At 38.8% G+C, this 27,655-nt stretch overlaps 1 protein-coding gene across 1 annotated transcript in view; it reads left to right on the top strand.

Moving 5' to 3' along the window:
* Nucleotides 1–6,984: 6,984 nt before the first annotated feature.
* The window catches only part of LDLRAD4 (low density lipoprotein receptor class A domain containing 4), a 198,920-nt gene continuing 178,249 nt past the window's right edge, over nt 6,985–27,655 (top strand). Inside the window, exon 1 of the mRNA XM_044067185.1 lies at nt 6,985–7,790. Coding sequence (XP_043923120.1) covers nt 7,727–7,790 — 64 coding nt within the window. The 5' untranslated portion in view covers nt 6,985–7,726. The remainder of the gene's footprint in view (nt 7,791–27,655) is intronic.

Below are 27,655 nucleotides of genomic sequence, written 5' to 3'. Positions count from 1 at the left end.
TACAGGTTTTGTTGAGCTTTGATGAAGATTCATGTATGCCTGCTCTTCTTTCTTAGGATGCAATCAAAACAAGGTTTTATACTACTGGCTGTAGAAAACTGTATCTGGTATAGGTATATAAAAGCAGTCCCAGAGCTTACTGCCGGAATTACAAACTTCTTAATGTAACTACCATCATTGGCAAACTGCTTGAGACACTATCAATAGAAAAATACAAATTTGAAAAGACTGGCATCTTGTTATTGTCAGACACACAGTACAGGACCATTGTTATCAACTTCCTTTTTCCCGTTACATGAGGCTGTGGTGTCATGCCATCTGTTGCCACCTCTCTATTCAATGTCACTTTCCTATTTTCTTCGACAGTCATGCCTGACTTTTGCAGGTCTTCTCTCACACAATTCATCCACATCTTTTCTTGATGCATGTGCTTTCTCTTGCCTTCTTCTTGTCTCTCACAAACCTTCATCAAATTAATTTCTGGTTTCTGCACGTGCCCAAACCACTGCAATCTGCTCTCTTTGACCATCTCTGCAAATGTAGCTACGTTGGCTTGTGTTCTAATGTAATTATTTCTTCATCTGTCCCACAGTGTGCAGTGTGCACCTTACCACCCATCTTAGGCACTTCATCTCCATCACCTCCAGCTTCCCTAACTTCTCTACCTTCATTGTTCATGTTTCTCTACCATATAGAAGTGCTCGTCACTCCAGTGTTCTATATACCTTATTGTTCAGCTTCTCTGGCATGCTTCTGTCACACTCTTTGCCTGTTGGCTGCAGCTATTTTGATTCTAGCTTTGACCTCCACATTCAGAATTACTTTCTCAACAATCTCTACTCCCAGATACTTGAAGCTGTTAATCTATTCCATCATTTTCCCTCTTATTTCAATTTTCTGATTTCCCCCTTTTGCTGACATTGCAACTATATTGTCCGCCCTTCATTTCATCACATGTACCTTTAGTTTTGCATTCCATTCCCCAAAAATTTGCTGAAGTTCCTCTTCAGAATCTGCTTGTAATACCACATCATCTGCATACTCAGCTTTGTTGATCTGCCCCCTCTGACCTGTTTGCTAATGTAGTCCATCACCAATATGAACAGCAGTGGGCTCAGAGATGAACACTGATGCACACCCATTCCCACTGAAAACCCCTTAAGGTGAAAAAAATAGAACTTTATTGTAAAGTTAATAACTCTGAAGGCATAAGGAAAGGTTCTGCACTGCTTAGCACATTGGATACTAAAACCTAAGGGCTGTTATGCATTTTACTAACATGAAAAAGTGTAAATCAAAATTGCTTGAGGAGAAAGTGAAACATTTACAAGGTTAAGTCTTACAGCATCATTGGTTGCAGAACAGTTTGCGGTCACAGAAGAAATCAGCCCGAAATAAAAAATGTCAGAATACGTGCTACTGATGTGCAAATAAGCAGGACATTATCAGTACAAATTGTGCTGCCTGATGCAGTGAGGGTTATGCATGTGTTCAGTTAACATTGTAAAAGCTCAGAGTTTCTACCAAAGAAACATCTGAATTTAGAGGAAGACCTAAACATTATATTGCACATGGTAGTACATAAAAAGGATGCCATGGAACTAAAATGGAACATGAATAAAGGTGCTGTTAATAAACTGGGTAATCACCCCACACATATAAATATGGGTTTATTGTAACAAAATGTTTCATAATGCCAGGGAGTGGTGGTTTAAGATGAAAGACTCTAAAAGATGCTCACAAAAGGCCTTGGTGAGTGACTGTGCAAGTAAAAATGTGGTGAAAGAATTCAGGTTGTAAATGCAACGTGCAAGACAGTGGGCATAATATATCCAGTATATATAACATGAGTAAGATGCATGGCAAAATGAATGTGAAGACCATAGAATAAGGTAATAAACTACATGTGACTCTAGTTATCTGAAGCACCAGAAGAATGATGTAATTGCTCTGAGAAAGCAGGGATGAAGTTAAAAATAGAACTGGATGCTGGTGGACCTTTGTTTAGCAGAGGATGGATGTAGGCACTGGACCTAAATTAGAGTTCAGTGTATCTCAGTGTCAAAACTGGTCGTAATAAAGTTACCTTTGACAAATTATCACAGCTATAATTAATGTGAAACAATTTTTATAAAGCCACAGGAACACTGAATGGCATGAAAAGCAGAGCAACGACTATATTGCTAGCCTCGAATTCCATAGTGTCTGATCAGTGTCATCTACAGTAAAGTCAAACAGCTGACCTGTTAGTTGCAGCTCATCTCTTTAAACTAATGCAGCTTGAACTTTCTATGCTTTAGCAACTAAACTATTAGAAAAAAACAACTTCCTACAACCTCAGTGGCTACTCATAGTCAGCTCCCATTCTTTTCAAATCCTCAGCCAGAATTCAATGTGTCAAACACTCCGTCTACATTCTAGTCCCAGTCTGTTGCAGTCCCACCCTCATGCACTTGAGGGAACTGCCCTCCTGCCCCACTTTCAGAATCCAACTAAAAATGCTTCTGCTTCCAAAAGGGACACATCGCTTAATCACCAAGCCTCGTGCTTTATGACACCAGTCTCTATCCATGACTTTCACTCCCTGTTTATAAACCAAGTAACTAACAAAGTATTCATTGCACATACTGTAAATACATGATACCTAAGTGTTCTAATTACTGCTGTAGCATTTCATCTCTATATCAACTGATATTTCTTTTATGCCTCATGTCTTCTGCTTCAAACTGTAATGCCTCTTTATGATAATGACTACAATACTGTATCCATTGTGATTTATTCTTATTGTGATATCTGCTGTAGTAGCAGATCCACTGTAACTTATTCAGCCTGACTAGATCTGAAAATGATCACTTTTAATCAGTGCACTGTCTCACTAAGCAAACATGCACACATACGTAAACAAACAAACAAAACAACTAAATGCATGCATGAGGCCTAACCTACAACCAGAGCTGTGAATGTTGAAAACTGATACAAGAGCATCTAGACTAGAATGGAGCGAGTGGGTTACTTTAATAGTTCTGAGTTCTGACATAGAGGAAAAGCAAGTCATGAGATGCTCCCACTGCTGGAAAATTTAAAGTGATTATCAAACCAACTCTGGGCACTGTGCAGTATCTCCTAACATGAACTGGAGACATTTTGCATTATTAATATGCAGGAGCATTTAATAAAGACTGATTTAGGCTAATCATACCTGCAAAAGCAAATGACTGATTCTTCCAAATATTATTTAATATTTAAATGATGTTTCCAGGTTGACTGTCTTATTTTCGAAGTGTTGCCTGAATCAGCAATACACTTGAAGGCAGAAGATAAGGGTATCGAGTGCTCCAAGGAAGTCTCCAGACGCAGGTGTCTGCAAGTGCTAGACACTGTTTCTTTCAGAATGCACTTCTGACACTAAGTTTGAAAGAACTAAACAGACTGTCATAAATGCCATTTATGAATTGTGGTTGACCCACTGGAGGTATTATAAAGATTAATGGTTCAGAAACTGTCAAAGAGAGGGTATAAATGACCAACTATTGTCCTAGATCTCCAACTTTGTCATTAAAATCTGCCCAGAGGGAACTGAATCTTTGTACTCTACACTCCCAGCTAGGAAAACCATCTATTCACATTCTGAGGCATTGTATTATATGGAAGCAAAACTGCAATCCCCTGTAAGCTACATACTATGCTACAGGACAGGAGATATACGCGTGGGCACTTAAGGAGTTTGTAAATGAAATCAGTCATTTGCAGGTTTATGTGGGCATTTAATATCCACAAAGACACTGAAGTCTTAGTTGCTCTGGATGCCATATGGTCCAAAATGGCCAGCCCCAACTACACTGGCACCCTCTGTGTGGCCACTTTCTCCATGCTGGCAAGCTCGTACTGATTTTGTAGGGCTAACCATTAATTACGTTTTCCTTCCCGTAGTCCACCAACATTTGCTTCATTTATATTTCCTTGGACATACATTTTAGAGAGCTAGATGTTTTAGATGTTTTTCTGCATGCAATCAGTTGCTCCAGAAGAAACTGTAGTAGTTTTACAATGTGTGCAAGAAATAACCGTCTATAGGAAATCTCCAGTAGTTACAGCCCACATTTTATCTCAACAGAATATACCTTTTCGTAAAGCAAAACAGCATACAGAATTTTGCATCTGTCACACAACTACCTCCAGTACCTGTCTACAAATGACTTAGCTCATATTCGTCAAGAATTTCGAGAAAGCAATCCAGTTCATAAGTCATGAACACAGACTCTTCCAGCTTAAGACAGATCAATTGCTCAAGGCCTACCAAAATTCAGCATGTGCAGCCACAAAAAAAAACTTCTTTCACCATTCTTCTTGAACCAAACATTAAGATCAAGATTATAATTTCTGAAGGAAGATGCTCAAAGGACAGTGCAAGACAATACAATTTGAACACATGAATGACGAACCTGTTAGAAGTTGTTCTGCAAGGCAGTACCCACCTGCAAATGCTCTATCAAGAAATGGCTGGAGAACTGTAACTGAGCTTTTGGGACATCTATGGAAATAAGCACATCAGACTACATTACTGAGACACATTATTCCTTCTGGCCTATTAGATTGGCATTATGCATCTTGGTATGCAAAGCATACTGTTCTGTCTCATTGAAAAAAGAAACCTTTAGTCTTGTTTGGGTACATAACCAGGGTGTTTTGCAGAGAAAAGCGTTCATATTAATCAGAGATAACCAGCCACTGATGACAGATGCCAACCAGGTGAAATTTCATACACTTGATGTTGAAGATGTTACATGTAGGTAAAGCATAGATCAAATCAAAACTGTTAGTTTGTCTGAAAAATTCCGTACATAGCACACTGTCAGAAATAATGTGCGAGCAATTGGCTGTAACTAAGGAAATGATTCTTCTGAGTTGGGACACAGGATATGAATTTTTAGACATAGTAAGGCCTGGTTAAGTTTAATTCTGTAAGATGCCAATAAAAAGCAAATACTAGAAAATGGAAATGAAAGTCTAAACCAACAGTATTTTAAGTATTGAATATTGCAAAAGGGATAAAATAACTGGAAGAAGGGATCTTTAGATAAGGGAAGGAGCAAATTACATACAAATAAATGGAATTTGTGGGAACAATACATGCAGAATAATGTTTAGGAAGAGGAGTGAGGTTTATGAGAAGGCAGGCATTGAGCAATTTATGTAATGGTGGATTGATGATAGTTATAAATAAAGAAAACATATGTGATGTACAATGTATGTAAATAGAAAACAGATTAATATTTTTCTAGTAATGTATGTTTCTTTTCTAATAATGTATGTTGCCTATGTCTTTAGTGATAATTTAATAAAAGTGTTTTAAAGAAGGCTTGCACCATTTACCAGACAATTATTCTTTAATGATACAACAGATGAAAATGCATGTTATGTAGCTGACCTAACTAGTCAGGAAGGGTGAATGTCTACAATCATTCTCAGTTTATGAACAACACCATACCCCTGTAAGGATCTACCTAATCAGGGAAGCGTGGTTGTCTACAACTGCTGTCCGACCATCCGACCAGCACTGTGCTCCTAGAAGGATGAATGATCACCACTCTACATCACTGATAATGAATGAAACAACAAATCTTAAGCTCACAATGACAACTTCCAACTATATACCACTGGACGGAACAGACTGAGCAGACAAGCCTCCAAGCCCACAAAGGCAGATGTCCTAAATAAAACATGCCAATATGACACATCACAAGTCCAAAAGAGTCCTTGGTAACATATTCAGCTGTGGAAACTGCTGACCAGTGTACAGTTGCAGTCATAGCTCTTACCCAAATAAAGCCTCAGAGACACCATGGTGATTATCTGAGAAAAAATCATCAGAGACTTATGTTGTTGGAGATGGGGGTGGATGTTGAAAGAAGTATTTTGTTTTTTTGCATGTGTTATCAGATATACTTGCCTCCACCAAGAAAGTAACTAAAGCATGAGGAAGTGTCTGACCGCTAATATGCATTCATTTTGAAATATATACACCCAGGAGAGTACACTCTTATCATTGCATTTAATAGAGTAAGATTTTTTCTAAACTGCTCCATGGTCTGGCATGTCTTACTTAATGTACGTATGTTTTTTATATTGAACATACGTAGTCTAAGTCAGACACAAAAGTATTCACATGATGTGACACTATGCTTTGCAGAGTATGGACAAATGTTTTTGACACGATCTGTATCCACAAACCAGTTATACTGAATACATCGTGGTTGGATCCTTTTCATTTCAGACTATTCCTTGCTCAGTTCTGGGATGCCAGATGTGTGCACCGTTAAAATCATATTTTATTTTATTCCATATGTTGGAAGGCCCATGTTTATTTTTTTGTGGTTGTCACCAGACACGGAGTTAGATTACACTGGCAATCTGTGTTAATTCTAATCTAACCTTTGTGTTATGTACACAGCCACTTCTGCTGTTTGGTTTATTACTTACACTGCCAAACACCTTCTTGCAAACAAGCATTGTTTAGTGGAATATGTTTCTGCTAATGTAAGTGAAATGAAACTTGAAACGATTAAGCAGCAGTACTGCTGCCTGCCTTACTTGCAGTAAAGTATCAGCAAAGGCAAATCTACGTTATGCATCTGTCAGACTGAAAACTATAATATCAGAAGTATTGCTGGCACTCCTTGAAAATGTGTCTACTTGTTTTCTGCTTTCTGTACCCAGTAGTTGTGGTTGCTAAGGGTCAGTGAAACAGGCACGATATCAAGACAATGGAAATGTCACTTGGCAGCAAGCATAATGCAACAGCTCTTTCAATGAAATTAATTCAGCTCCTGTGGGATGGTGTCTGCCTTAGTGTCTTGGAAGATGTGGGAGAGAGCGAGAGACAGAGACAGAAAAAAAAAAGCTGTTTGTTTCCAAGTGAGGTTATGACATCGTCAGTTTCCAGTGTAGGGCTGAGCTTAAAAGAGCAAGCCAAAAGCAACTGCCAGTAGTCTGGGACTTCTGCTCTGGAGAGGAGGTGCTGCAGATTCGGCTGAAAGTATTTAGCAGTGTTCGCAGCATATGAAGACGTTAATCTTGCTGCATCTCAAATGCAGAACAGTTTGCAGAGTCAGACTAGTAACTTTTAAGGGCTGAAGCAGACACAAACGCAGAACAAAGAAACCTGGAATTAAGCAAGTTTGCCTTTTCATGCTGTTTGCTGTTTTTCAGAAGAGTAGTGATAACTTTTAAATGGGAATCACGGAGCTTGTTGTGACTTTGCACATGGAGTTGTGCTTTTTGCCACTGAAACAGCTGATGCTGAAAAAAAAAAGCTGAAATGTGTATTGCTTTTCCTGTGCTGCTTTTTATAAACTATAGTGAACAACCAGCAAATGCAGTTTCAGCTGACCTGAAAAGACAAGGCCTTGGATGTGATATCTATTTCCACAACTCTACCAGCTTCCTGCCACACTTCATCTTCCTCTTTTTCAATGGCAGCTGATTCACTGGTAGCTGCCATCTGTGGTTAGAGTCGCACTATTCAAGTTTACCACTTGTGCATTTATAGTTTAGTGGGGAATAATCGAGACACAGCAGCAGTCCCTGCACAAGCCCTGTGTGGGTGCATTTTGAGGAATTTACTGAACATCAGAACTCTGCAACACGGCTGAGATGCAGTGAACTATATGTGGGGCTTGTCTGTGTCTGTGTGTGCAGGTTCCTTCTCTGTTCCAGAGCCTCGATTATGAACAGTGAGCAGGTGAATGCCACAAAAGACACACAGCCCAGAGACGTGTTGCGAAAAAAAGGTATTTGAAACTAATTAATTTAAAGCATTTCATTTGATCTTTGGCCATTTTCTGCTAAACATACTTTTGCTTAGAAATCTTTCAGAACATTAGTTAGTACTTTGGCAACTTTTATGCATTTATTTAATAACAGAAAAAGGTAGGTAGGCTGCTGAAATGTAATTAATGAGTACTGAACACAAATCTGAAAATGTGATGCAAAAATGACCCTCTAGCTTCTTTTATTTGTAGTTATGATAAAAAAAAACTCAAAATGCATTTAAATTTATGCTTCGGAGTACAGGAACATGATTCCTGAAGTAATTTTTCCCCCAAGAAAAAAAAAAAAAACAGTAGAAGCCTTACGATGTGCGTATTTTGTAAAGTATATGCAGTGAGGTGCATACATTTGGGCTTGGTAAATACTTCAAGAAAAGAAATTGCACCCGTTTTGGGTCTCTGTAAATGAAAACTTTGCTTCCTCATTAACACTGAAATAGTTCTCTCATTACTCAATGTACTGAAGGAGATAACACTTGGCATTACAAGCTTTTATGCAGGCCATGTTATTTACAAAATAATTATTAAACTATGCTACGGTGTAGATGATGGAGCCATATATGCCTTACCTCTTGGCATCCTGATAAGCCACGTTTCAGACTGAGGTTGGGGGTGCAGTGGGTTGGCAATCTGCAGAGGATGCCTAATTATTTGGTCAGCTGTGTTCCAGCTAGGTGAGCTTTTCTGGCTTAATCTGTTGCTGCCATCTTCTGGGCTTTAAGTGAACAGCACCAAATAAGGATAGCTTTTGTATTGTATTTCTACAGCAGAAATACTTGCAGTAGTTGTCGTAAGGAAGTTCTAAAAGAACGTAGAAGGAAAGGAAAGAAGAGGAGTATCTCAAACCCTGACCATCCAGTTCCTATCCATTTCGGTACTAGCCTTAAGAGTGCGATGTTGGTAGTTCCACTGAATAATACACAGTAGAGGCTGAAGCATAAACAGCAGTTACAGGATATCTAAAGGAGAAAGAAATGCATGCAGAAACCTGTGCCTCTAGTACTCCGATACATATTATGGAGCAGACATAAACTCCCAAGTTCAAACATATGCATATCATCACAAATATGCCATCCCTTGCATTCCTCCTTTTTCAGCAAATTGTGATGTAATCTGTTTGTGAAGTCTGGTTTTGTCTCGATACTTTTAAAAGATAGAAATGCAAGTGTGCAGAGAAATGCAATTAACTGCTCAGAAGTTTAATGAAAGTGCACAGTTGGTTAATGCAGTACTTAAACCTACTATTGTATGTTTCACATTAATTAGGCACCTAAAATTATGCCTCTCATCGCATCTGGATATTTATAGAGAGAAGTTAAGATGCCCTTTACCCTGTTCACACAGTACAGTGTTTAATGTAGTCTTCTGGCATTTTGTGGCTGACATATGCATAACTGCAAAAAATAGCTTTCTGACCTATATTCCTCTCCCACAATTATCCAATTACCTCTTTACCAGTATATTTTCTGTACGAGTTAGTGCAAAGAGATGGGAAGTTTTTTTTTTTTTTTTTTTTAGTACTCCTATAACTGTGTCATATGTAAATCTATAATTCCTATAACAGCCGCTATAAAACCTCATTTTTTAAATGTATTTATTTTTATTAAACCGCAGTTTTACCCTGACTAAGCTATAACAAAAAGCTGAAAGATAAAAAGAAAACTCACTCGGATCATATATAGTGGTCCCCTTTATATGGTATAAGTAATATTTTTCTTGTGATAAATGTCTCCTATAAAAATCTGTCTGAATAGGTTATAAGCACATTACCACAGCATGACTTGTGTAGCTGTTATTTAGGTAACCATGCTGCCAGCCAGTTATTTGTGCATCTGTATGCTGCAGGACTGCAGTGCTTAACAATGAAGGAATGTGCCCGTATGTTGTCATCCAGTAAATATTTCACCTTGCAAACAGGCCAGCTGTGCTGAGTGGCTTTGTCATAAGCTGCAGTGGTTTGAAGCCCATATGAATGTATTTTCCTGAACTTGTACAGTTCTTGTACCTCACTTCATATTCCATCATGGTTTTTATTTGTATTACCTCGTGTAAACATGTCTCTTTTTCTCATTTCTGTGAAAACTAAATGGGGTGAATGTGGGGGGGGCTGGATCAGTACAGTGTATAGTTAGATTATGGGGTTAATGCACCATCATGTTCTGCCAATAAAGTAACTTTGAATGCTTCCCCTCAGTAACCAGAAAGTGATCAAAGGAGGAAGTACAAGAAGCGGGTATAGGCCTGCTCTTCTCTTTCACAAGGAAGGATCCGTCCTCACTGTAGTGACTGCTAAGGATGTAGGGAGAGTAAGTATCACACTGCCAGCTGGCTTATTCTCTGCGTGGGGCCAACCTCACTGTCGTAATGCGTGTGAGGATGCACTTAGGAGCATTCATGTCCTTAGCATATCTGCTCTGCAGTGATGAGCCAGTCAGGCAAAAATATGAAAAAGCCATTCTTAGACTACAAGTATAACCAGGGACTCCATTCCGCAGTCTCTACCCCTTGAAGAGGAACAAATTTGTAGCAATGGGCTAATGGAGAATTTATTTTTGCTGGAGTTTTTCATAGCTTGGGTTGTATTTCCTATGGTGTTTTTAAATGCATGACATTTTGTAGGATTTGGCAGTAGTATTGGTGAATATAGTACCATCCTAAGTGATTCTTCAAAATAATTAAGGCGAAATGCCATTTTGAAAGCTGCTTACAATTGCAGTTCTGAATCCCTGCATACACCTTCACACAATCCTCGGCCCTGCTGTCTTTGCAGAATGGAGGCAAATGTCTGGGATTTTAAGGAGATCACATATTACTCTTTTTAAGGAAAAGTTAAGTTACAGCTTCTTCTTCTCTTTGGGAGCTCATTCATAGCTCTGATTATTGTATCTACTGCCCTTTGAAGGAAAGAGCTAATAGCACTGCATGCAGCCTGGAAGGCAGTAGCTGAGTGATGTTTTACCTTGACCTTTGGTGATTTGTAGTACTTAGTGTGCCTATTCTCAGGATTAAATGAGCGACACGGTCACTGCTACTGACCTTGCATGAGTTCAGATTCAGATGAATGCTATGTATTTCTTCATTTGTCATGCAATATATTTGCCCATGTCTTTATCTGAATACCTTAAGTTATCATTGACAAAATTGTTTTTCTTTGGGTACGGTTTGCTGTTGCCAAGCCCCGATAGAAAGGTTCCCATAAAGTGCTTGCACTGCACTTATTGTAGTTCATCCAGGCTTATTGGAAAATATTTGAAGGCTTTTTTTAATGGAGACTGTATAACTAAGAACTGTTTGAGGTTCCTAAGTGGGTTGCTTGCATGTGGTGGGGGTGAGATCTAAAGTATCCATCAGTCCTGGCACCCTAGACTTTGCTTTCCATTATTAAGTAGCATTTGTGCAGGCTAAGAGCTGCAAGGAGAAAAGGAGTAACGTTCTGCAGCAATGGCTTTGCATTAGGTGCTTCAAATAAAAGGTCTTGTCTAGTGATCTTGTTTTCTTCACAAGAATTTATTTATTTTTATTTTTTATTTTACATTTGTTGACAAGGCTAGTCTAACTGGATATATGTCCATTTTCAGTAGAGGCCCGGGGAGATAACCTCCGAGGAAGTAAAAATATAATCACATTATACAAAGATTCATTTGTATGTTATACATTGCAGGAAAAGAAACAGGGAATAATCACAGTGGTCGTTTGTTCATAGCATAGTGCTAAATATACAAATACACTTAATACAATACAAATGTAGTTGCAATACAACATATAAAAAGACAGCAGCTGAGTTCGATAATATATTAGTATGCAGGTTGACATAAAGAAGGAAAACAAAAAGTAGGAGCTGAAATAATCAGTATACGAGTTAAAAACTAGTCTGCTTAAAGAAATTAAGAGGATGTAAGTAAAAAGTAAAAAAAGAAATCTAGAAAGTTCTAGGTCAGTTGTTAAGGAAAGGAACAAGAATATTGAGAAGAAGAGAGTAGGTAGATCCAAGTAAGAATGGTGATAGATCAGTCAGGTTTGGTACAGGGGCACAACCAGTGTGTTCTGAGAAAAAGTTTCAGTTAGCTTTTAAAGAGTGATAGAGAGGGAACTGAGGAAGTTCGCTAGGAAGAAGGTTCCAGGATTTTCCAACAGCATTAGGGAAAAGAGAGTCTCCAGCCCTGTTGTTTGACTTACAAATATTTACCAGAAGTCTATGTGATGAACGTAAGGTCTTTAGATTGTTGTAGGGGATAATGAGGGCAGATAGTATAGGGGTACTGGTAGGATGGTAAAGGGTTTTGTGGGCAATGGTAAGTTGGTGGAATTTAAGCTGATTTTGTAATTCAAGCCATCCTAGTTGCTTTAGGTTAGTACAGTGGTGGGTTATGAAAAGTTTACCTGTAGCAAATCTGGCTATGTTATTGTAGGAGTCTTCCATTTTATTAAGGTTGATTTTAGAGAGATTAGTATATATGGGTGAGGCATAGAGGAGAGTAGAAATTAGATGGGTGTGAGCAATAGTTATTCTAGCTGCAGGAGAGAGGAAGGGTTTGATCCTGCAGAGAGAGCCTAGTTTTCTGTTAACAGATTTTAAGGTATTATTAATGTAGGTGTCAAAGTTAAGGTTGTTATCTATGGTGATACCAAGTAGTTTGGTAGTTGGGTCTGGGGATATAGGAGTACTGTTATTGGATGTTACTGTGAAGTCTATTGGGGGGAACTTACAAGTAGGAGTGAAAAGGAGGAGTTTAGTTTTTTTGGGGTTTAGAAGGAGACAGTGTTTCAACTGTGTTAAAGACCTTTTGGGTAAGGGAGTGAAGTTCAGATATTGATATGGCTGAGCATATAAGTGTCGAATCATCTGCATATTGTATGCATGTAGCTTGCGGGATTGCTAGGTGAAGGTCGTTGATAAATATAGAAAATAGGAGAGGTCCTAATATGGACCCCTGGAGGACCCCTATGTTGATAGGTAGATAGAATATTATGCCAAAGCACGGCCTGTTGTCTGTTATCCAGATAGGATTGGAACCATTTTATAGCTAATGCATCTAGTGACAGAGATTTGAGGATTTTTATAAGTAACTGGTGATTTACCTTATCGAACGCTTTAGACAGATCTATAAACAGTGCAGAGGAAAGCATATTGAGGTTTCGGTTTTTGTTGATACAGTGAGTGAAGGAATGAAGAGCAGTAGTAGTGCTGTGGGAAGGTCTGAAACCATGTTGGGAGTTTGAAAGTAAGTTATTTTGGATTAGGTAGTCTAGCAATTGTTTATGGATGCATTTTTCCATGATCTTTGCTAGAGGAGACAGTAGGGCAGTGGGACGGTAATTGAAGAGTTCAGTGGAGTTACCTCCCTTATGAAGGGGGATAATATCGGAGACCTTCCGTATGCTAGGGATGTGTCCTTCAGTGATTTTTCTATTGATAAGAATGGAAATTGGGTAGGCAATAGATTTGGCTGCCTTTTGTAGGTGTTCAGTGGGTATCTGGTCTGATGAAGGAGTGCATGGTTTAAGTTTTTGGATGAGGGCAAGAATATATGCAGTTGGGTCTGGTTGGAAGAGAAATGGAGGGGGTGGGTTAGTGATATAGTTGGATATAGGTAAGTCTTTAGTGGATAGCTGACTGGCAAGGTTTTGAATGGCCTCAGTGAAATAGGTATTAAAGGTATTAGCAGTCTGTTTAGGATTCTCTTGGTCTGTGCCTTGTGGGTTTGGTGTGATGAATTGACCTGGGTGTAATAATTGATTAATACTTGCCCAGAACTTTTGTGGTTGATTATGGTGGGTCTGTTGGAATTGTAGGTAGTAGTTTCTTTTGTCAGACAGTACTGCTTTTTTAGTTTAGTTTCTTAGTTGCCTGAAGTTTTGTTGATCTACTGGGTTTTTAGTTAAGCAAGATTTATTCCAGTATTTATTTCTGAGTTTGATTTTTTGCCTGGTTTCTTTTGAAAGCCATGGGGCAGATTTAGTTCTCATTCTTATAGAGCACGCTGGGGCATGGTGGTCTAGAATGGATAAGAAGTTAGAGTTAAAGTAATTGACAGCTTCCTCCAGTGGGAGGTATTTTAAGGGAGACCAGTTGTATGCTCTTAGTTCCCTTTGGAAGAGATTGGGGTTGAAGTTTTTCTTGGTTCTAATTGTTCTAGATATGGTTGGGTTAGGTAGACTGGTTTTATGCCTGATGATGTAGGTTAATGAGTGGTCACTTACATCATCAGGGAGGGTACCAGATCCATATGTCTGGAGATGACTATTTATGAGAATCCAATCTAAGGTACTTTCTTTCTTATTAGGCTTGTTTATCCTGGTAGAGGAAGTAATGGTTTGTGAAAAAACAAAAAGGTTTATATGGCTTGTAGGGTGGCAACTGCTCAAACACTTCCAATCAATGTTAAAATCACCTAGGATTATGGTTTCCTTGAGGCAAATTTTGAGGTAGCCAACAGATGATATTCTCTATTGTGGCAATGTTATTACCAGGAGGGAGATAGGTACAGATAATATAAATGGATTTGAATTTGTTAAGTTGAAGCTTGGTAATAAGAATTTCAGCGTTGGAGACTTGAGGTGGTATATAGTCGAAGGTAGTAATCTGCGGGCCAGATTTAAAAAGGATAGCTAGACCGCCACCCTTTTTGGTTGTACGGTCAAGTCGCAAAATATTATAACTGGGTGGGATGACTTCATTGTCTTTAGATGAAGGTTTTAACCAAGTTTCTGTTAAACAAAGAATGTCAAAGGAGTAGACTTCTAGGAGAGCATGGAGTTGTGCAACTTTGTTATTAAGGCTACGTATGTTGAGGTGAGCTAATAACAGTGAGTTAAGTGGTTTAGTAAAGGAATGGATAGGATGGGGGTTGGGTTTGTGGAGTTGAGTGGAAGTAGCAGTTGTAGTGCCTGGGTTTGGATGAATGTCACCATCTTTCAAAAAAAGGCGTAGTGTTTGAAGTCTAAGATTTTGGAACTTATTATATAGAGTTAGAGACTTTCTGGGATTGGGAGAGTCATATCTAATGTGGGTAATCCTATGGAATTTTGCTAGTAGATAGCTAGGTGTGGCTGTTATGTTAACATGGTTAGTGAGAATAGGTAGAGAAGGATAGGTAGATAGTGTGTTGGGGTGGAGAATGTGTGGATATATTGGGTGTTCATACATAGAATGCAGTAGAATAAGTTATAGTACATACATAGAATGCAGTAGAATAAGTTATAGTACATACATAGACTGCAGTAGAATAAGTTATAGTACATACATAGAATGCAGTAGAATAAGTTATAGTACATACATAGAATGCAGTAGAATAAGTTATAGTACATACATAGAATGCAGTAGAATAAGTTATAGTACATACATAGAATGCAATAGAATAAGTTATAGTACATACATAGAATGCAGTAGAATAAGTTATAGTACATACATAGAATGCAGTAGAATAAGTTATAGTACATGCATAGAATGCAGTAGAATAAGTTATAGTACATACATAGAATGCAGTAGAATAAGTTATAGTACATACATAGAATGCAGTAGAATAAGTTATAGTACATACATAGAATGCAATAGAATAAGTTATAGTACATACATAGAATGCAATAGAATAAGTTATAGTACATGTATAGAATGCAGTAGAATAAGTTATAGTACATACATAGAATGCAGTAGAATAAGTTATAGTACATACATAGAATGCAATAGAATAAGTTATAGTACATACATAGAATGCAGTAGAGTAGATGGAGTGTAATGTATCAAAACAATGCAAAGTTTAAAACAGGAGTCTAGACTGTAATCTCAGGTTTGAGTTAGGGCAAACTAGAAGGCAGGGTCAGAACCCACTATAAAACAATGGACCAGAAGGTAAAAATAACATACTTATTCTAACATAAAGTACACGTACAACCATGGACCAGAAGGGAAACAATACCTTCTTCTTACCTACAGTACACCATTCCCACCAATAACACAATGATTAAGGCTTTGTATTTAATCAAAAAAATATACAGTCACTAGGTCTATATGCTATGCATAAGGGCAAAGAGATACCATAATGTTATTCAGGATAGCACCCACTAGATACTACTGTTTACCTCAACATTGTCATTTTTCTGATCAAAAGACCTATCAGTTAAAGTAGGGAGCAGAGTATATTGCCTATGTAGTTAATTGGCAAGAGCTGCTCTGGAAGGTTTTAACAAAGATTACTTAACCTTTTAAGTTGCAAATTTATTAAATAAAACCTAAAGATATTGGCAAGAGCTACTCTGGAAGGCTTTAATACTGATTATTTAACCCTTTAAATTTCTGAGTTATTAAGTAAAACCTAAAGCCGATTTGTACATCCGTTCACTAAGGCAGTCTAAGGCCAGCCTTTAAATGCTTTTAACTAGTATCATTATAGCATAAAGAGCCAAGTAAATAGCATAGTTTGAAAGCCAAGAAGCTAAAATATACTCGGTTCATTAATTCTCATATAGTGGACAGCTGGAGGGGAAGTAATACCTTTAGCACGCTTAGACTGACTCCACGTGGGTGGCGCACTCAAAAATAGTCATTCCCGGCTAAATACGGACAACTACTAACATAAGAACGCTGAGACTAGCTCCACGTGGGTGGCGCAGCTGCATATAGCTGTTCCAGGCAGAGAACGGACTTTAACAATTTTTCAGTGCTCTCGGATCAGTTCCACGTGGGTGTTGCTAATTAAAATAGCCATTCCAGGCTAGAACGGACTAATGGGATATGTAATACACCGAAAAGTAGCTCCACGTGAGTGGAATAGTGCTACTTAACAGGTTCAAGCATAACAGAAAAAATAAAGTATTAATAGCGGCTGTTTCGGCCGTAACAAGGATAATACAAGCAGCAGCAGTCTAAGGCAGCCGATTCAGGCTTGTAGGCAAGTGGCTGAGCAATGGCAACATATGCAGGGTCCACGTGGGTGGCGTAGTTGCAATACTCATTGCAGGCTTGGAAACCAGTTAAAAAAAACAGTAACTTAGTCAGCAGCAGAACAAATGTGAAACATTCAGGTACACAGTCACAAAAACAAGAGCCGGATGCTGTATGAATAAAGCATTCAGTTTACGGTTGCTTAATATAAGGAATACAATATCGCAGACAGCAGCAGAGCACAGGAAATAACAATCATTTAGGTACACAGTCATAAATACAGCAGGATGTTAGATGTAGTAAAGCATACAATTTACAGATGCACCTCAGCATTAGGCAAGGCTACTAAATACCAAAAAAACACCTACCAGAGGCAAAAAGGTGCTTGGGCAGGAGCAGACAGCAGCCAGGGATATTCTAGAAGAATTAAAGATTTAAAGATGGCACCTCGCAGGACTATGGGTATAAATAGTATCCCAGTGGATAAGAGTCTGAGAGGGGAGGGGAAGAGGTATGCAATAGGTACAGTCAGGAGGGATAGGACACAAGCCACACCTATTGAGGCTAATGGTCGTTCAGACAGGAGATGTAGGAGGTACTGAAGGTAAGTGATGTAGGAATGGCAGAGACAAAGAAGCAGATATGAGCCTAGAGATAGAAGAAGACAGGTAGAGGGGTGGTTAAGGGCCTAAGGGAAATAGTCAGAGACAAGTGAAGGAGAATCTAGAAAATGTACTATCAGCAATGCTGGTAGCTGAAGGTAAGTAGGTGGGTCAAGAGTGGGAAACATCAGAGGTATATCAGGAATCTATGAGACTAAAAGAAGAAAAGGTGAGAGTATACAGTTGAAGTAAAGGGTGAGTGAGAAAATAGGAGCAGGTCTAAGACCTAAGGGGTATTACTGCAATTACAGAGGAAAATACAGGAGGATAAAGCAGGAGATAAGGGTTGGGAGGAAGTGCCACATAGTGGGGAGATCTAGTATCGCAGGCAAGTATGTAGGGAGCTAGCTGGTTTAGAACCAGGGATGGAGTGATAGCAAGTAAAAAGGGGGTTTATATGAAGTAGAGTAGGTTAGTTGGATACAGGGTAGATATTAGGGGGGAGTAAAGGCTGCTGGCTGTTCAGGCTTGTAGCTTAGTTTATAACCCCTGAAGCAAGTAGTAGACAGTAGTCAGTTTTGCAATCAGGACTTAGTCAACCACATACTTTTTTGCTTCCTTGAGAGAGGGTGCAGGGCAAAAAAAGGCTGTTTAGATGAGGTCCTTTGTCACCAGGTAGGTAGGCTCTTAGAGACTATATCAGGAACAGCACAGTGGAAAGCAGGGTACAGAGGCAAAAAGGTGCTTAGGCAGGAGCAGACAGCAGCCAGGGATATTCTATAAGAATTAAAGATTTAAAGGATAAGGACAAGGAAAAAGGTAATGCTGTTTTGATGTGGCAGATGAGATAATTGATGGCAATATAAAGATCTATATAAAATGAAGACATTTTGCTAAGCAACAGATGGCTGAATATGTAATAACTTCTGAAGCTTGCAAATTCAAATTTCATTACTAAGTTGCTGACTTGTGAATTATAGGACAATTACCTAAAATAAGTTACAACTATTGTTTCTGTCATTGTTACACTTCTTTTATATTTAGTTAGAATAACTGCAATATCATGAAAGGGAGTTATGAGTTGCATTTCCATGTATGAGCAGTATAGCATAGTAAAAAATAAATGAAATAGATTTGAAAGAAAAAAACTGGATAAAATAACTGTAGTGTTGATCAGGAGTACTAGAGATAATATAGACTCATGCCCACCAGGGTAAAAAAAAAGTGTGATGGTAAAGCTATTAAAGTCAAACTAAAGGTTAAAACTGACCTGTGAAAATAAATACACACACAACAATTTTAAGCAGAGTAGACATTTATAACCAACATACTGCACCAAGGCTAATACAATTAAATTGAATGTTTCTGCAAAAAATCTGAAAAGGGATGCTGTAGCAGTTAACCAAATTTTGAAGAATCATTGCCACTAAAGCTTTATAATAAAGTTTTTTTATCAATATGTCAGTTCTTAATGATTACTACAATAGTGGACCCTTTGTTATATAACAATATGGTAGTCAGTCCTTGGTGGATCTTTTTAACACATTCACTATTAAGAAGATCCTCACTAGTGAGAAACAGGAAAATGACCAGATAGAGGAAGTAACTACATCAGATTGTCCTATGATTCATTGGGATATGGTTGCATGAGCACTTTTGTAGTGAAAAGGACTTCCAGGTTTATTTTATTCACAGTAGTAAAAATATTCCAACATACGTCCTTACTTACATGATTCACACACTGTACCAAGGAATGATTGATGTTGAATATCATTGCAGAGCTCAGGTATGGTAGATGTGATCTGGTTGAAAATTACCAAGCCATCAACCTTATCTTTAGTGTTAGGAAAAGGTACATCAAAAAATAAAATGCCTGGTAGCCATGTTAAAGAAGGATGAGACTGTGTCATGAACTGATCCATTACAACATGGCTTCTGTAAGGGCACGGCTACCACAGTCACTTGATTCTGTTTCATACAGACTACTCAGAGGTGATCTCTGCCTTGCATACAAGGCAGCCTCTGACCCTGCTTTATTGGAAATGCTGCATCTCCATATGTCAAATGGTACATGCGTTACTCACTCTAAAGACTTTAACCTGGTATGTGACATTAATAGAACCTGCTTGAGGGGCAAATCTGTCTCCCAGAGGTTGCTACACCTTTGAAACAGATTCTCACTTCATGTCAAACAGAGCACCTCATTGGCCCTCTTCAAATGCAATGGATGGGTAACTGTAAATTCACCCCAGGGGTTCCAACTGTGTCCCTCTTTGATGGGGCAATAGGCGCTGATCGTGGAAATAAGGGTAGAACTTGGCTAGGCTTGTAAATGTCCCAGGACCATTAGCCTAGTAACTTCCTATGGTCCTATTATCCTTGACTACCTTGGTAAACTTTTATGACCTTCCTAGTGTGGTACCTAATCTTGGGATACTAGTAATTCTGATCTATCATGATCCACACAAGCCATTCAACACTTTACCACATGGAAGTATAAAACAGCCTACAGGGCCAGCCCTTACATAATTGGGTGGACTTTGGTGGTTGAAAAACTGGGCCAGTATAACCATACAAAGTAATTTTTCAGCTTAGGAGCTGGTGAATACTGGGGTACCACAAAGATCCTTCTTGTAAGCAGACAAATGTAAGTGGGTTAACTGGTGATAGCAACAGTAGTTGAAAACCAAAAAATGAAAATGTCCGGAGTTGAGATCAGAGTAAAAAAAGTCCTTATATGCAAGCTTTCGTACTGAGTACACACACACACACACACACACACACACACACACACACACACACACACACACACACACACACACTACAAGCAATTTTCAAAAGCTTTTAAGCAGCTGCACTCTCATTTACAGCTGTTTAAGTGATTACTGATACTGCTTGCATCTTTTCATTTATTTGCAAGAACTGATTGGCTTGTATACCCCATAACAGAAAGTGATTATGCAGCCGGGATTGAGATTGTGGCTGCTTAAATGATTATAAAGACTACTCAAGGGCCAGTCAGTGCCAATCGCATCCCCTGACAGCCTGCACCCAGAGCAGCTGTATCAGTTTCCTGAATACCTCTCAAATGTTCAGATTTTTGCAGACTGTCCAGATTTTTGCCTCATATTTTTGGTCTGTTTTTCATAAAATTGTGTTTTTCTGACAAATCATTGGCTACTCATTCAAGATTAATGTGAGAAAATAATGATAGACACTTGATTTTTAGGCTTCATACCCTTCAGAAAATTCATGTTAATGCAAAACCTGTTAATCTCTGAACTTTCTAAGTTTCTAAGAGCAATATATAAAAATGTCCCTATTTCTGGGCATTTGTCCCTCAATTATTTATGGCTTTGTCCAGATTTCTTGCTCTAAGAAATTGAGAGGTATAGACTCGCCTGTCTTGTGTTCAGACATTCATTCAATCATGTTTTTTTTTTTTTGCATTTACAAATTTACCACCAGCATGACTGGTATATCACTCCTTGAAAATGGAGGTAAAGTCTGATAATGGGCACTGGCAAGGCATAAATCGTCACATGGCCCAGTTACCTTGTATTTTCTATGATTCTGTTCATAAGTCAAATATATGTTGGGTCAGTAAGTGTGCAGGTGACCTGAAGACTGGAGTAGTTGTGTCCAAGAACTCTGATATTGACATTTTAACCATTTTGAATGGGTTTCTAATCTTGGCCTTAGTGTTAGTACTAATAAACTCATAGACAGGCACTTAACAGACATAACACTCAAGCTAAATAATGTTAGCCTTCAGGAAGCATTTCTTGTAAGAGATGTGGGCATTATGTTTCACAGTAAGTTTGACTTTAAGCAAAATGCTGCACAGGGGTCTTTTATTAGAATATAATTCATGCTTCTGTAGGTACACAAAAACTGAGGTGACTTTATTGGAAAAAGCTCAAAGGCATTTTACACCTGTGTGTAGTGAAATGGAATACTGCATGAAACGTTCCTATCTAAAACTATACAGTTTCGCACATAAACATATCAAGGAAAAATTTTGTCTGGCATTCAGAGCCTTTCATGATGCAACATTTAGTGTTATTCTTGGTCCTGAACACAACTAGTATTAAAGCAGATATACATGGAAATATTACCCCAAATGTAGATGTTTTTAAGCATTAGTGTTCTGGTTCTGTGCAGGAGACTTCCTAAAACATAGGAATCTCAGAAAGCTGGAGCTCATTTAAACTTTGGCTAGATCCTTGGCTGGGTCAGCATTGGTGTTCCACAAATATCATGGAGTCTGTACTCCATGTAGGCTAGACCACAGTGTTATTTAACCATGAAACTATAAGTCGAGAAAACCTCACCAGGAAAAACTGGTTGCTAACAGAACAACTTACTCTGGAGTAATGTGTGATCGCTGGCCTCCCCAAAAGAACTGAGGGACCAAGAATCATACCTCTCAATTGTCCAGATTTTTGTCTTATATTTTTGTTCTGTTCCTCATAATATTTTTTGTGTTATGGCAAATTACTGAGGATTAAAGTAACTAATTAATGACAGTTATTTGAGTTTCAAACTTCATATCTTTCAGAAAATGCATATTAACACAAAACATTTCTAAGCTTAGAAGAGCAACATTTACAATTTGTCCTTATTTGGGGGTCTTTGCCCCCCCCCCATTATTTTTGACTTTGTCCAGATTTCTTTTCCTAAGAGGTTGACAGCTACATATATGAGTTGTATAGAATGCAAGAAATGGAAAGGTTTAGCAACCACTGTTAGAAACACTGCATTGGTGAGATGAAAAGTCTGCATGGCAGGGCTTCATTAACACACTTTGTGCATTTTTTTAATTTGTGCCCAAGAGAAAAATGTTGTTTATAACATAGAATGTGGACCAACTCATGATATAGGAGATGAATATGTTGGTAGTATCAGAGTTGCCAAGAAATTTGTATCAAAAATAGAAAGCATTTGCATTATGTGGGATTGAGCCCCATGCAACAAGGCCTATATACTGATCCAGTTTGTGACTATGAAACTGAAGATATGTAGCAAATTCTCCTGCACAGGCCATTGTCTTAATTTGACAGTTCTTGATGAAGAAGACAGATTTGTATCACAGCAGAGTCACAATAAGGCTGTTCATAAGATATGAAAAGGAGTCTGCAACAGGAGAAATTTACAAGAGCACTTTCAACTAAGCTAACTAAGCTAAGATGGTGGCACCATGAATGGCTGCGGCTACTCTGGCTCCTGATGTGCATTTCATGTTTTTGTGTGGTTTCTGTCGTTATGTTATCCTTTTGTGAACCATTTTGTGAACCATTTTTGATGGTCAGGTATGCAGTGTCTGCAGCAGTGGTGTTTTTCTGCTCAGTCCAGTGGGTTTGCCTTGATTTTTGGAGTTCAGCGTTGTCGCCTCAGAGTAAGATGTTGTCTTGTTTGATTTTCAGCTAAAGCATCTTCTGTGTGGAGACATGCGTGAATGGGCGTACCTTCGTTGAAGGTTGTGTGTCAGGGCTGGCAACTCAGTACGTAAAAATTTACTGCCAATCATTAGCGGACCGGGGTTCCACTGTGGTGACCCCTAACCAGGAAAAGCCGAAAGATACAACAACAACAACACTGGTTTTTGTGATGATAGTTGACCTGACCATGTTAGTTTTAGCCCTTTAGGGATGGTGGTTGTGCCAAGTGAAGGTGTCAGTGCCTGGCTCATGTGGCTTGTGGATTTCAGACTCTGTTGGTTCTTTTGGGTTGAAGGTTTGGTCTGGAACTTGGGACATTGCTGGTACTGAAGGACAGAGCTGGCGATCCTGGTGAGGATGGCATGGATGGAGAGGATTGTTGTGGCCACTGTAATCATTCAGGCCTCAGGTGGTAGAGTAAAGGTATCGGAAATGGAGTGAATCAAAGATGAATGGACTGGGACTTGGGACATTGTTGGTGGTTGAGGATGGAGTTTGCGACAATGAGAATAGTGTGGATGGTTAGGATGGCTGCGGTCACTGCAGTCATCACTGGGATGGGCAGAGCATGGTTATTGCAGCTTTGATGCCTTTGCATGGCTTGGACTCTTTTGTTGCTGTTATGTGTATTGTTTATTTGCATGTTTGCACATGAGCTGAGAGAAATGTGATTTTCTTAAGCTGTGCACTTTGCTGTACGGTCTGTATGATAATAAAGTATGCTTTGACTTCAACAGTAGGAAAATAGAGAAAAAGATTGGAGACTGTAGAAGAAGGATTTGAACTTTTCATGCATAAAACAGAGAGCAAGACTGAGACAGTTATTCTGAAATGAGTCACTGTGTAGGGGAAGAAATGTCAGATATATAGATGTATAACTTTAACTTTAAAAGTTAATGTGCTAGCTACAGTTATATGCATGTCTTGTAATAAAAGAAGTTTCAGAGACATCAATTGAAATATAACCTTCATAGATTTAAGCCCCGTGAATTGACATGGTGTCAGCATTCTAAAAATATCTGCAAAACCTGAAGAAATATATTTGCAGAACTGAAGAAATGTATTTGCTTTCAGCAAATTCTGTGTTGTCATCCACACGTCAGTAGCCCATCTGCAAGCATCTAGAATACGTGCGCTTCAAAAGGGAAACCTGGCTAAAGCCTAGAAACTTTGGGTTAGGAAATTCCATTTATTCCCTAACGTAAGTAGGCTACTTGAAAAGTCTGAAGGGATACACTGTGCAGTTTTCCTAACTATTGATGCAGAAGATGCCACAAAGGTATTTAATGTTTTTACTTTTTTGAAGAAGAAGAGAAAGGCAAAGTGGCATACATGTTAATTATTGTCATCTGAGTAAGAACTTACCATTTATTAGACTTTAGTTCTTCATAATAACACAGAGTCCTGCAGAGGCTGTAGATGAAGACTAGGACCAGTAACTGTGAATTTGTTGCACTGCATGGTTCTTTAATAAGAGATAGAATAGTTTGTAGTATAAGAAATAATGACACAACAGAAGACAATTAAGAAAAACAGACATTCATTTTCAAAAGTTGTGTGTTCATGGAAAGCAAATGAAATTACTAGTATAGAGTTTAACAAAAACTGATTGAAACTGATAACTAGGAGAAGTGTAAATAAGATATGTCAAACAGTAAGACAAAAATGAGAAAATATTTTCAGTGTTTGGCAAAATGTCTAACTCCATGTTGTATTATTTAAATGACCTTTGTATAACACTGTATAAATTTGCTTCTCTTGTTTTTTTTTTTTTTTTTTTTTTTTTTGTAACAATGTTTCGGAGCTTTTCTCCCCAGGCCTCCACTGTAAATGGACCTGGTCCAGTTGGAATTTCCCGGTTAACAAATATAAAATAAATAAATAAAATAAACATATTGTAAAGTTAATAGGTCTGAAAAACAAACAATGAAGCAATGTACTAGAACATAAAAAGGATCCAAAATAGAAGTGCTGTATCAGTGGAATTATAGCTTGAAGCAGGTGTAGTTATAAGCATCAAAAGGGCTGTCCAGCCTATAATCAGTCCTGCAGAAAGTGGACTAGAAAAATGCATTTTGTAAAGATTTGAGGAAGCAAAAACGAGTGTGTTCAAAGAATCTGCATATTCTTGAACAAGAATATGACAATTATCTGTCAGTACTACTGCTGAAGTAAAAGAGTCTTGATACATTGATGTCTGAAAATGCAACAGAGTGAGGCAGATGTGCAAGTCAGAATGTTGTAAAGAAATACTGAGAATTAAAGGGCAAAGTGCAAAACTGAAGATTGGAATTAATGCATTGTGCAGTATCACATCAAGAATACTTTTAAATCTTTGGAGTTGCAAAGTAGTAGTGTTTTTGGCAAATGAATGTAGAAGAACACTGTCCCAAACTGTGTGCATTTTATAATCCACTAAGACAATTTGGATTCCTTAGATTTCATTATGGTATTTTGCAGCACACAGTGTCTTCCAAAAAGCAGTTGCCTAAGTAATTGGAAGTTTTAGATGGTGTTATAAACATTAATTTCTTTTATGTGGATTTGGTCTAAAGAAGAACATAACAAGAGACTAATAAAAACGCTGAATAGATTAGGACAGTATAATTTTTTTTTTGGATCAGTTTAAACATAAACCCAGACTGATATTTTAGAGCAAGTGTGCAAATGCCTAGGCTAGAAGACAAGCAAGCTTATAAAGGTTTCTAGGACTGATGCAGTATTTTGCAAATTTGCATCTAATATACCTGAGATAAATTAAGAAAGGTATTAGAGCAATATAGAGCCTGGGAAAGTAACTTTACAATAAAAGAATTTTGAAGTGCATACGAAAGTAATTAATGATCCAGCTTTAAAATACTGTCATGTGAATAAGCCAGTTATTTTACAAGTAGAAATTAGTCAGAATGATGTAGGAGTGGTGATATTTACAAGAAAGTAGAGCAGTCGGCTATGGATCAAGACAATTTATAGGTTCATAGGTTCATAGGAAGGTTCATAGGTTCATAGGAAGGTACTAGGCTATCGGCCCAAGGGCCTACGTAAGCCTAGCCAACAAGGTTCCCTGGTGTACGCCACCCAAGAAAGTTATTTTCCTGTGCCACTGTCGAACAGAGACACAGAAGTGATCCCCTGGGTGCATTTCCTATTTCCCATCCACTCATCAAGATTTTTCTTGAAGAGTGCTAATGAAGAACTTTGCTTGACATAGATGGGTAGCCTGTTCCAGAGTATGGGAAGTCTCTGGGACAGGAATCTATCCCTCCAGCATGTCCTGTTTATTGTGGTGACAAGGTTTAGGTCCCTAGAGCATGTAGCTCGGGGGGGATTGGGATTTCATTAGATGTAGCATGTCCAACAGTTCTGAGTTTGACATAGCTTTATATGTTAGGCAGAGATCACCTCGCAGTAGGCAATATGCTACGGAGTAAAGCTGGAGTTTTTTGAGGCGGTCAGTGTAGGGCATTTGTTTGAGGCCAGTAATCTTCTTTGTGAGTTACTTCTGTGGCCTTTCCAGCTGCTGCAGGTGTCTTGTGAGGTACATTCCAAAAGGGGCGTTGTACTCTATAATGGGTTTAATGAGTGTCGAGTAGAGGGGAACGATGACCTCTTTTTTTTTCCTGGATAAGAACCCTTTATGATGAGGTGTGCCACGTAGAAGGACTTCCTGACTACTGTGGCAATGTGATTATCAAAGGAGAGACTACTGTCCACCTGGGTCCCAAGGTCTCTTATCACACATTCGGTGTTAAGTAGATTGCTGCCTATGTGGTAGTTCATGGGTACAGAGGTTTTACCAAAGGGGATAACACTGCACTTTTTGGCATTGAGCTTGAGGCCATGGCTCTCCAGGCATCTGTCTCAGTGAGGCCCTTCTGTAGGATGTCCACATCATTTGAGGACTTGACTATGGCTCCTAGTTTGTAGTCATCTGTGAACTTCATTAGCCAGAGGCCTTCTGTGTTAGCCTGTACTTCAGAGAAGTAGATACCAAACAGGAGAGGTCCCAGGACAGAACCCTGTGATACTCCACTTGTCACTGCTTTGAGGTCAGATTTGGGAGTCTGCAATTTTTACAGTGTGGGTTCTGTCAGTGAGCCAGTTGGCAAGCCATCTTGTGATGTAGGGATTTATACCTAGTTTACTGAGTTTAGCTATAATTCCAGAATGGGGGATGGTGTTGAAAGTCTTGGCGAGGTCAAGATAGGCTGTGTGAACCACCTTACCCTCATCTACGGCTTTGGTGACTGCCTCAAAGAAGTCGATCAGGTTCAGGAGGCATGATCTGCCTTTCACAAACCCGAACTGGGTGGGTTCCAGAGTTTGGAGGTTACCAATGTCTTTGTTTATGAGTTCCATGATGATACATTCCATGGCCTTGCAGACCAGCCTCGTCAGGCTAATAGGGGTCAATAGTTCCCGGGATCAGTGGTGGTTCCCCCTTTTTGGAGTGGGATAACTGTTGCTGTGTGCCATTCAGTGGGCACAAAGTCTGATGTGAGACTATTACTGAACATGGTGCTTAAGTGTGGAGCCAGTTCGTTCTGAAGTTTGTGTAAAACGCAGCTTGGGATGTTGTCCGGTCCCATGGATGCTGTTTTTTTGGCTTTAGAGAGTGCAGCTTTTACCTGAGTAGTTGTGATTACTGGGACTCTGTGTTCTTCCTGTATAGATATGGGCCCTTTAGGGGGTGGGGGGGTAGTTAGCACTGAACCTATCTGCCAGGATGTTGGCAATATCAGTTGGTTCTGTAATTTTCATGCCGTTGTGCTGTAACTCAGAGCAGATGTGGGTGTTGTCATTGAGATTCTTGACATAGCTATAGAATGCTTTGTGGTTGTCCTTAGAATTAGTGGCAATTTTATTTTCGTAGCTAGCTTTGGAGGATCTTATAAGGGATCT

Source organism: Protopterus annectens, chromosome 3.part1, assembly GCF_019279795.1.
Source record: "Protopterus annectens isolate FY-2018-M chromosome 3.part1, PAN1.0, whole genome shotgun sequence".
NCBI lineage: Eukaryota > Metazoa > Chordata > Ceratodontiformes > Protopteridae > Protopterus > Protopterus annectens.
Note: the sequence above shows the minus strand (reverse complement) of the source record. Positions and strands in the feature narration are given on the sequence as shown.